Raw genomic sequence first — 11,584 nt, forward strand, 5'->3', positions numbered from 1 at the left:
GCAGCTGCTGGATGACCATGGGCAAGCCATAGTTCTGTCAGAGCTGTCCTTGAAAGAGCAGTTCTCTCAGAGCTCTCTCAGCCCCACCCACCTCACAGGGTGTCTGTTGTGGGGAGGGGAAGGGAAAGGAGTTTATAAGCCGCTCTGAGACTCCTTTGGGTAGTGAAGGGTGGGGTGTAAATCCAATCTCCTCCTCCTCTTCTTCTTCAAACAATTTTTTTTAAAAAAATCACCCCTACATACAGTTTCAGAACTTTTTCTGCAGAGTACAATAATCCTTATTTCAGACATTTTAAGTTTCAGATTTTATAACTGATCTATTTTACCAGTATATTATTAATTCCCATCATTACTACATGTTCTATATTACATATTTCATCATTTCTAAACAGTGTTTTTCTTGATGTGTGAGCACTTGGTGAAGGCCTTGGAACAGAAACTTCCACATGTCTGTTGGCCAGCCCCAATTCTTTAAAGACTCAGGATCCATGTAAACGATAGCTGATCACAAGATAGGAGGCCATCTTGGTTGTGTGTGTTTGGGCGGGGGGGATTTCCGGAGCTGTTGTGAGGCCCCATACCATTTCTATGTGTTTTATGCTGTACATAAGTACAGTCTGATGGGTCAGGTCAGTGATCTTCTCCCAGCATGCTTTTTCACACAGTGGCCAATAGGGTTGTCAGCTGGCGATTTTGGGGGTGGAGCCTGGGGAGAATGGGGTGTGAGGAGGGGCGGGACCTCAGCAGTATCCTCCATGGCAGCCATTTGCTCCTGGGGAACTGATCTTGGTCATCTGGAGATCAGTCATAATAGCGGGAGATCTCCAGGTGCTACCTGGAAGTTGGCAACCCTAGTGGCCATCCAGTCGCCCTTGTGGGCCTACAGACAGCCCATGGAAATCAAGGCTTTCCTGTGCCCTGCACTGGTATTCAGAGGTCTGCCGCCTCTATAGATGAAGGCTCCCTCCAGCACCATGGCTAGTGGCTCTAGCATCGAATAGCTGCCATCTTTGTTTCCAGCAGAGCTCCTAGATATTAAAAAACTCCTGGCAGAAATATAGAGCTACCACCAGGCCTGGAGAAAAATGTTCTGCCCCTTGAATAGAGGCTTAAGGTGCCGACACGGACGGCTGAAGCTTTTTTATCGCACAGAAGTCAGTAACATCTCATTAAGCCTCTGTTAACAGAGCAGGAGCTGCGGTGGCTCAAGTGGTTAAGACGCTGAACTGCAGGCTGTGGACGGTCGGTAGTTCAGCAGTTCGAGACCCGAGTGTGCTGCATGACGGAGTGAGCTCCCGTCTCTAGTTCCAGCTCCTGCCAACCTAGCAGTTCGAAAGCAAGAAATTGCAAGTAGATAAATAGGTACCACTTCAGGGGGAAGGTAACAACGTTCCGTGCGCCTTGGTGTTTAGTCATGCCACCCACATGACCACGGAAACAGCTTCGGACAGCGCTGGCTCTTCAGCTTTGAAACGGAGATGAGCACCACAACCCTAGAGTCGGATTCGACTGGCTTTCGAGCAAGGGAACCTTTTTAACAGAGCAGGAAAGCCCTGACCTGAGCTCAGAAGTCGGATGGCCCAGGCTAGCCTGATCTCTGAAGATCTCAGAAGCTAAGTAAGGTCAGGCCTGGTTAGTATTTGGATGGGAGACCCCCAAGGAAGTCCAGGGTCACAATGCAGAGGCAGGCAATGGCAAAACACCTCTGAAACGTCTCTTGCCTTGGGAAACCCCTTACAAAGTTGCCGTAAGTCAGCTGTGACTTGATGGGGCTTTCCACATGCACAAAAGGGCAGGGCATTCCTTTCTCCAGGCCCGTTAGCAACCCCACAAGCTGTGCCATTGTGGTCTCCATAAATCAGGAGGACCTGCAGCACTGGAGCAAATCCCTGGGAACATTTCAGCATAGTCCCGTGCATGTCTGCTCAGTAGTAAATCTCATTACTTTCAGCGGTGCTTTCTCCCAGGTAAGTACTCAGGGGCTTGCAACCTTAGTGAGTCTGCACTCCTGCAAGTTGTCACGGGCCAAGGGTGTAGACTTTCCAATTTCCTGGGGGAGGGCTGGGGCTGGGCAAGGGTGGCTGGAACCAGTTGCCCCCGGGGGAGGCTGAGCACCTTCCTGAGAATTTCGGGGGAGGGCTGACGCCCCGACGCCCCCACAAACTTTACGCCTATGGTCAAGGCCATTGACAAAGTACCCCGAAAGTATCCTCGGGAGCCCAGCAACAGCTTTTTCAAGGTGCCTGGTGACGGGTAATCCCAGGGTCCTTTGGCCTTTCCCCCAGTTCCCTTTCACTTTGATTTTTTTATTCCAAAAACTAAGCGACTCATCTAACCAGTTGAGCCACTTTGCCGGAGCTGCTTCCAAAGCAGAGTCAGCCGTTGATAATGCTGCTGATTATTGCGTGCATGCAATCCATGAATGATTATTGCGCGCAGGCAATCCAAAACGTATAAGACCTTTGACACACTTTCACTCTTTAAACAGAAATACTGGCGTGCAGACCATCTTTTTAATTTAAAAAAAATCAGTTCATGTTTCCACATTGTTCTGGGAGCTTGGCGGCGGCAAGCATTTGCTTCCTTTCCCAGGACTCCACAGAGTTGCCCAATCACATGCAAAGTAACTTCTTCCTACTTAAGCCATGTGCAGGTTGCAAACTAAATGGAAAATGCTGAAGTCGCTTCATAGCCTGGCTCTAGGGAATGGCGGAGGGGTACAAAACAAGGAATCGTTCATTCAAAGGCAGGAACACGGCACCTCTTTTTTTGGAACGTAGATTTCAGTGAATCTTTCATTAAACATTTTACGGGGGGCAGCATGCGAATCTGAGAGACGAGGAGACTTCGATCGCGTCAGATCTTGGAAGCTAAGCGGGGTTGGCCTTGGCTAGGATTTGGAAGGGCGACCTCCAAGGAATACCAGGGTCGTGATGCAGCGGCAGGCAATGGCAACCCACCTCTGAAACGTCTCTTGCCTTAAAAACAAAGTCTTGCTCGCCACCTAGTGGTGCATAATGCTAAAGAGCTAGAACTGTTGCCTGCCAGACAACCTTAGGATCTTATGGCTATTCAACACACAATGCCATACGATGATAATAAGAGATTTGGCTGCTAGGTTATAAAAGGAATTTCCTAGAAGGCAAGTCACTGTACCTAAGCCCCCCATCCCAAATCCTTCTGAGCCATCATATTAGCCGGGAAAGGTGGCCTATAAAAAAAATTTTTTAACTGCGTATGCTGCTTTCTATCCTCCCACTCCCAGGTTTTTTAAAATATATTTCTTATCCTACACTTCTGAGGCAGGTACATTGCTTTCAGTAACATTTTGGAGGAAGTTGGTAATGCACTTAACTAACAATGTGGGTTTTTTTGTGGCGGGGGGGCAACTTGCAGCTATGACTTGGGCATCGAGAACCGGGACGCAACAAACGACAAAGTCACCATAGAAGCTGCCGAAGCCATCAAGAAGTACAATGTAGGAGTCAAATGTGCCACGATCACTCCCGACGAGAAGAGAGTAGAAGAATTCAAGCTGAAGCAGATGTGGAAGTCTCCAAACGGGACCATCAGAAACATTCTGGGCGGCACAGTGTTCCGGGAAGCCATCATCTGCAAAAATATCCCCCGGCTGGTATCCGGATGGGTGAAACCTATCATCATTGGCCGTCACGCGTTTGGAGACCAAGTGGGTACCTTGAGTTGCTCCCTTTATGCATAGATATATTAATTTGGCTTCTAAGCCTCCTCTCTAGAGAATCTTGGCTTAGTCGTAGAGTATCTGCTTGGCGTGCAGAAGGTCCCAGGTTCAGTTCCCGGCATCTCCAGTTAAAAGGACCAGATGATGTGAAAGACCTCCAGCTGAGACCCTGGAGAGTAGACAATACTGACTTTGATGGACCAGTGGTCTGATTCAGTATAGGACAGCTTTGGGCACATGTATGTTCGAGTGACTAGCAAAATAAAACACGGTAAAATCATGACAGCATAGAAATATAAAAGCATGAAAATTCACTGCCATTAAAAACCCAGAGCATAAAACTCCAGAGAATTAAAAACTGGTGTGCTTGGGGCTGCTGTTCTTGCTGCTTTCGGACCTTGGAAGTTGTTATTTAGGACAAGGTAATATACGCCACAGAGAAGAGAATGCATACAAGTACAGCAGAGTTGTCCCAAAGCATCACCGTTGCAGATTTTAGATTACAGATTTTAGATATGGTAGCTTGCGATACACAGTGTGGATTGCAACATTTTGTCAACTATCCAAATAGGTTGTGCAGTGTGTAAGTTCTATGTCCGGTTGTAGGAAACATTTCAAAGCAAGTGCTGTGATTGCCCTCTTTGCTGCCCATTAAGGCAGAAACTTGGTGTGAGTTCTCTTTGCTGCCCATTAAGGCAGAAACTTGGAAATCTATAGCAGGATGTATGCAAATATGTTTTTTCCAGGCTGTACTATTTCTCCATAATCCTTGGTGAAAGCTGCCGACTTCATTTGCCATTCTTCTCTTGCAGTATAGAGCCACAGATTTTGTCGTACCTGGCCCTGGAAAGGTAGAGATGACCTACACACCAAAGGATGGAGGAAAACCGATAACTTACACAATACATAACTTTGAAAGTAGGTATAAAAGGAGTGTGAGCGTGTGTGAGTGAGAGAGAGAGAAGAGCAAACAGCCTATTTCAGCCTTTGTGTAAATAGCACCATTAACCCTTTCACACACAGTGAATAATGCGCTTTCAAGGCACTTTGCAACTGGATTCTACTGTGTGAAATGGCAAAACCCACTTGCAAACAATTGCTGAAGTTGATTAGAAGTGCATTAGTCGGCATGTGTGAAAGTGAAGAAGGCCTAGGCATCAAATGAAGGAGAGACCCAAACCTTACGCTAGGAGGAGTAAGTAACCGGAGGGAGGTGGAGTCCATATCTCTCTTGAATCTCCATGCCCCGCCCCAGTTGCCCAATGAGAAGCAGGGGTTTGTGGCAGTGTGACACCAGGCCTTGCTAACTAACTACTTTATGGTATTGGGGATCCAGGGGTGCTGTTCTTCCTCAGAGTGGCCCTTCTATAAAGCTAGCTGCTGACCAGGCATCAAGGAAGTATGTTTTGAATGCCTGGTCTGTGCCACCCTCTGTCTTTTCTTATGCCAGAGGCCAGGGTGTAGCCTGAGAATCCAGATGATTCAAAACCGCCTTATAGTTGCACAACTGATTATGCAACCAGTTTTAGAGATGGGGAAATCTACTTAGATTGACGTTTATTTATTTTAAAAAGTGATATGTTAGATGGACTCGAGGTGGCGTTCTCTTTCATTATCTCACAGAGGAATCCTAAGCAATTCCTTCTGAGTCCACGGATTTAGAAGGGTATAACTGCTTAGGATGGCACTGCGTATTTTGTGCATTTAAAAAAATGTCTTAGGTTTTCACTCTGTGTGTCAACATAATGGAGCTTGTGTTAATTCTAGAGCTCTCTCTTTTTAAAAATCCCGCCTTTCCTTAAGAGAAATCAAGGTTTTTGGACAACCATTTTCTATCGTCACAACTACCCTGTGAGGGAGGTTAAGGAATAGGCATCATGCCTGGACCTGATTACCCATGATGCTTCATGGCTGAGTGGAGATTTGGTGGCTCCTGTTCCAAAGAGCTGAGAGGTTCAACCTCATACTCCGTACAAAATGACTACCAGCTTCTTTATTTATCCAAAGTGGCGGCCAAGAGTGTTTTTAGGCACTGGAGACAGAGTTATCTCTCTAACCTCCGGCTTCTCAGCTCCTTCAGCGTGGCTTGAGAAAGTTGCTAGGAGACTTGTGCTTGTGTGTGGATTTAACAGAGCTAACTTTGTCTGCCCAAACAAGAGGCTTCATTCATCAGAACTGTGAATTGAATACCTTTCATCAGCACTGCCTCTGAATATTGGTGGGGAGGGGGAAATCCGTCTGCGGATTATGGCTGTGTAATGAATGCTTCATATTGAATTGCACAGGACAAAAATGACGGGCAGTTTTAGTATGGTCCTTTAAAAGTTGTCTGGGGCACTTCTGTTGTATTCAGTTAAGATTTGCATTCTGGCCATGAATGAACAGTTGTAGGCCGTGTCCCAACCGTGGCTGTGTCCCAACTGTGACAATTGGCGGCTGGCGGCTCACTGGAAACTGTTCAACCCAGTGAGGTTCTGGCCTTCATGCCCAGCTAACACCATTTCAGTCCTCTCAACGCACTGCTTCGTGCATCAGGCACGTTTCAGAAACTTGAGGGAAACTCCCCAAAATAATCCTTACAGGAACTTCCATGTTTCATATGGAGGGGAGAGAGAATATTTGCTTGCTCCAGAGGGTAGCTGACCTTAAACTCCATTTTCTTAACCATTTTATATTGCATCAATGGTCGTGTAAGCCAGCCAGAGGCTGTTTTATTGCCAGAGCAGTTTTCTGTCACGAGACATTCTACTCAAGCGACACAATTTAGACGTTAAATGATTAAAGCAAGCCAGTCATGTCTCTCGGTGAAGGGTCTTGTTTAACTTGTTAACGTCATCGCTCACCTTTGTTCCAGAAAGGCACTCTGCATGGTTGAACTGTCTAATATATCACTACCTCACACAGAGATTTGTGAATGCCAACACTCCAGAATCGGAGTATCCAGAGAGCCAGTGCAGTTTAGTGGTTAAAATGTCGGGCTAGGATCTGGGAGACCTAGGTTTGAATCCATGGAAGCTTGGGCCAATTTCGTAGCCTAACCTACCTCACAGGATTGTTGTGAGGATAAAAGGGAGGAGAGGAGAATGATGTCAGCTGTCTGGAGTCCCCATTGGGGTGAAAGGCAGGATATAAATAAAGTTTAAAAATAAAGGAAATAAAATCAAACATGTGGTTCATAAGGCTGTATCTGAGGCGTTCATGGTGTAGCACTTAGAGTTCTGGATGAAGATCTGGGTTCAAATTCCCTTATGCCAGGAAGTTCACATATGACCAAAAAAAATCAGAACACAGTCTCTATAAGTACGTTTTGTTAGGACCAACCAAATGACACATAACGGTGAACGAGCTTTCAAGTTCCCTAGAACCCTTTTGTCAGGCTGGATGTTATAAAACAAATGTTTTAGAAGAGAGGGGAAAACTCCTCGGGATGTGATGGCGAGTCCAGGTCATGCGGCTTCAAATGACGCTGGTTGCAGTTTCTACACAGCTCTTTGGAGCAAAAGACGATAAAATCATTAAACTCCACAGGCGTTAACAAATCCCAAACATTCATCTCTAAGGCATTTGAAATGCGTTTTCAGGATGAGCTTACCCCTCCCTCACAAGATTGTTGTTGAGAGTAAAATGGAAGGATGAGCCACATATTCAGAAGATGTATCAGTTAATTGGTTTTATAGTATTTAACATTCCAATACATAGGTAACATATAATGTAGAGTCCCATACATTCAATGTCTCTATCCAATCATACACCTTAACCCATCTTTTTTTATACACTTTTCCATACTTATTCTGCAACTTCAGGAGAGTAAAATGGAAGGATGAGCCACATAGTCAGAAGATTTGCACTCTTGCTGTGAATGAATCCAGCCTTATTAAAACCAATTGGATGAACTGTCCATAACCCTTAGGCACCATATTTAACAAAAAAAAGAAGATGTATCAGTTAAGATTTGCGCTCTTGCTATGAATGAATCCAGTCTTATTAAAACCAATTGGATGAGCAAGAGGCACATCACTGCTTGCTCGGGGAGCCATAGAGGTAATAGTTATGAGCTTGGTCCTTGCCTGATTACAGAAGTGGCTTAAATTAAACAGAACATCACTGTATTTTGAGTCACAGGACCTGGGAGGGACAGGAGCAGCTTTAAACCAGAACGTGAACAAAAGACACCCCCCGCGCCCCCCACAAGTGTTTCTACTATAGCCAGGGGTCGTTTCGTAGAAAAAGAGCTAGGGGAACTCATTAGCATAACTCATTAGCATATGCCACACCCCCTGACATCACCGGAAGTGTGTCATAAGGCCACACCCCCTGACAACACCGGAAGTGTGTCATAAGGCCACCAAGGCCCTCCCTGGCCCCAGGCAGGCAGGGGTGGGGAGAGGCGGGGAGGGAGCAACTTACCCTCCCTCTTCTCCTGCCTCCTCCTGGCTGAATGAGGGCCGGAAGCGGGGTGGCCGGAAGCGGGGGGCGGGGCTTTGTTGTGTGCCCTGCCCCCCCACCTCACCCGGGGGAACTGCGATCCCCCGCAATCCCCCTCGAATTGACCTCTGACTATAGCCCAATTGTATGTTCTCTGTTATATTTGAAGGACATTTGCATGTGTGATAAACACTGATATGACGTTTCAGTGTTACAGATCTTTAAATGAGTGGATTCTCTTTTTTTTTTTGACATGATGAAGCCAGGCTATCTTGAAAATCCTGACATGTCACAGAAACAAGATCAGAAAGAGGGACACTTCTGAGTGGGCCAGGCGGGTGCGACCTCTTTTGTGGGAAACTGATTTGGGAAACTGAAATGTTTTCCATAAGAGGCCCTGTGTCTTGTCATTTGCCCTCACCCAGCTCTTAATGGCTTGTGACCAGAAAAGTCCATCGACAGGAACGTGCATTTCCATGACAAAAATATCAGAAGCGTCTTAACAAATAAGACCAAAAGTCCTTCTAGTCCAACTAGGCACCTCTGAGAATCCCACAAGCAGGACAAAAGGGCAGCGACCTTTTTCCTACTGCTTACTTCCCGGTAACTGTTTACCTCCCAGTGACTGGTGTTCATAGGTAGACTGCCTCTGAACCTGCAGGTTCCATTTCGCTATCGTGTCTAATAGTAATTTATTGACTCTGTCAAATCCATTTTAAAGCTGTTGAAAAGAGTGGCTGTGAGCACAACATGCCAGACTGAATTCTTGTTATCCAAAGCACAGGGGCCCTTGGGTGTTCTGAGGCCTGTCAGCGGGCTTCATGGCTCCCCCAAGCGTCTTCCTCAAAACGCACATTCAGTGCTGGCCTTTCTGTCCGTTCACTAGAGTAGCGGGTGCTTCAGTGGAGCTCATAAGAACATAAGAGAAGCCGGGAACCTTTACCTTTACCTTTACAAATCCATTTTAAAGCTGTTGAAAACAGTGGCTGTTAGCACAACATGCCGGACTGAATTCTTGTTATCCAAAGCACAGGGGCCTTTGGGTGTTCTGAGGCCTGTCAGCGGGCTTCATAGCTCCCCCAAGCGTCTTCCTCAAAACACACATTCAGTGCTGGCCTTTCTGTCCGTTCACTAGAGTAGCGGGTGCTTCAGTGGAGCTCATAAGAACATAAGAGACGCCAATGTTGGATCAGGTCAGTGGCCCATCCAGTCCAACACTCTGTGTTGCCATCAGGAGGTCCAGCAGTGGGGCCAGGACACTAGAAGCCCTCCCACTGTTGCCCCCACCCCCCAAGCACCAACAATACAGAGTATCACTTGCCCCAGACTGAGAGGTCCTATCTATACCTTGTGGCTAACAGCCACTGATGGACCTCTGCTCCATATGTTTATTTAATTCCCTCTTGAAGCTGTCTATGCTTGTAGCCGCCACCACCTCCTGTGGCAGTGAATTCCATGTGTTAATCACTCTTTGGATGAAGAAGTACTTCCTTTTATCTGTTCTAACCCGACTGCTCAGCAATTTCATGGAGTGCCCACCAGTTCCTGTATTGTGAGAAAGGGAGAAAAGGACTTCTTTCTCTACCTGCTCTATCCCATGCATAGTCTTGTAAACCTCGATCATGTCATCTCTCAGGCGTCGTTTCTCCAAGCTAAAGAGCCCCAAGTGCTTTAACCTTTCTTAGCTCAAGAGGCATCAGCTTGGTGTCCATAGAAAGCGATGTCTCCTTCATAGGATGATGCTTGCCTTGGAATGTACTAAAAGTATATCCATTTATTTACTTCGTTTATACCATTCTCTCCAGTGGGGACCCAAAGCAGCAGACATCATTGCCCTCTCCTCCCTTTTGTTGTCACAACAGCCCTGTGAGGCAGGTTAGTCCCAAGGTCACCCAGCCAGCTTCCCTGGCAGAAGGGGCATTCAGACCTGAGTCTCCCAGATCCTAGTTGTAGAAATGAGCAAGTTTCCAGGAGCACCTTAAAAACTACCAAAATTTGTGGTAGGGTATGAGCTTTCATAAGTCACTGCTCACTTCTTCAGACGGCTTGTCAAAGGTTGGAAAGTGTTTTGCATTTCTGCTTTTGTGGAGAAGTTAGATGCCTATTGTAGATGCCTTGTCTCCTGTTGTGAAATTCCTCTGAAAAAAGGTTGGTTCTGTAGACAGGAGTCAAGTTCAGTGAGCTTTTCCTTGATCAGTTCCTGTTTATGGTACAAGATGCTGGCCAAAGGTTTCAGTAGCTTCTTGGAGAACGTACGACGCAAACTCTCACCATAGTTTGTGGGGAAAGTGGATTGTAGAGGGTTTTTCACTCTCAGTCCCTTTGGTATAATGTTAAGTTTTCTGCATTTGGTGAGAAAGGTGATGTCTGTTTGTGCCTGTGCAAGTTTCTTCACAAGGTTGATGGATTTCCATTCTGTACAGCTAAATGTGGGGCCTTCCACTGAGATCAAGATGGGTAGCCATGTTGTTCTGATTCTCTCCAGTGGGGACCCAAAGCAGCAGACATCATTGCCCTCTCCTCCCTTTTGTTGTCACAACAACCCTGTGAGGCAGGTTAGGCTGAGAGGGGGTGACTGTCCCAAGGTCACCCAGCCAGCTTCCTTGGCAGAAGGGGCATTCAGACCTGAGTCTCCCAGATCCTAGTTGTAGAAATGAGCAAGTTTTCAGGAGCACCTTAAAAACTACCAAAATTTGTGGTAGGGTATGAGCTTTCATGAGTCACTGCTCACTTCTTCAGACGGCTTGTCAAAGGTTGGAAAGTGTTTTGCACTTCTGCTTTTGTGTAGAAGTTAGTCGCCTATTGTAGATGCCTTGTCTCCTGTGGTGAAATTCCTCCGAAGAAAGGTTGGTTCAGTGAGCTTTTCCTTGATCAGTTCCTGTTTATGGTACAAGATGCTGGCCAAAGGTTTCAGTAGCTTCTTGGAGAACGTACGACGCAAACTCTCACCATAGTTTGTGGGGAAAGTGGATTGTAGAGGGTTTTTCACTCTCAGTCCCTTTGGTATAATGTTAAGTTTTCTGCATTTGGTGAGAAAGGTGATGTCTGTTTGTGCCTGTGCAAGTTTCTTCACAAGGTTGATGGATTTCCATTCTGTACAGCTAAATGTGGGGCCTTCCACTGAGATCAAGATGGGTAGCCATGTTGTTCTGCCTGTATCAGTAGGAAAGAGCAAGAGTACAGTAGCATCTTAAAGACTAACAACATTTATGGCAGGTGTATAGGTTTCTGCCCCTCAAGCCTGTCCAGGAATGAGAGGGAATCCTATACTTTTACAATACATTAAACAACAACCCACAGAGGTAGGCTACCCTCTCTGGATTCAGAACAATAAGCCACCAGAACCTCTTTTAACTAGAGTCCCCGTCCAGCCTAAGAGCAAGGCTCAGACTCTTAGCTGGCATCTGGGTTTTACCCATTAGCACCTCTATCTAGAGATGCACGCTTAATTCTTACAAA

The 11,584-nt window shown here is 46.3% G+C and overlaps 1 protein-coding gene across 1 annotated transcript in view; it reads left to right on the forward strand.

The window, feature by feature from the left end:
* Positions 1-11,584, forward strand: part of IDH1 (isocitrate dehydrogenase 1 (NADP+)) — a 30,068-nt gene that overhangs the window by 10,770 nt on the left and 7,714 nt on the right. Inside the window, 2 exon segments of the mRNA XM_015405945.1 lie at positions 3,397-3,688; positions 4,513-4,618. Of these exon segments, the coding sequence (XP_015261431.1) occupies positions 3,397-3,688; positions 4,513-4,618 (398 nt within the window).

The sequence above is a fragment of the Gekko japonicus genome, unplaced genomic scaffold (genome assembly GCF_001447785.1).
Source record: "Gekko japonicus isolate JY-2015 unplaced genomic scaffold, Gekko_japonicus_V1.1 scaffold317, whole genome shotgun sequence".
Lineage (NCBI taxonomy): Eukaryota > Metazoa > Chordata > Lepidosauria > Squamata > Gekkonidae > Gekko > Gekko japonicus.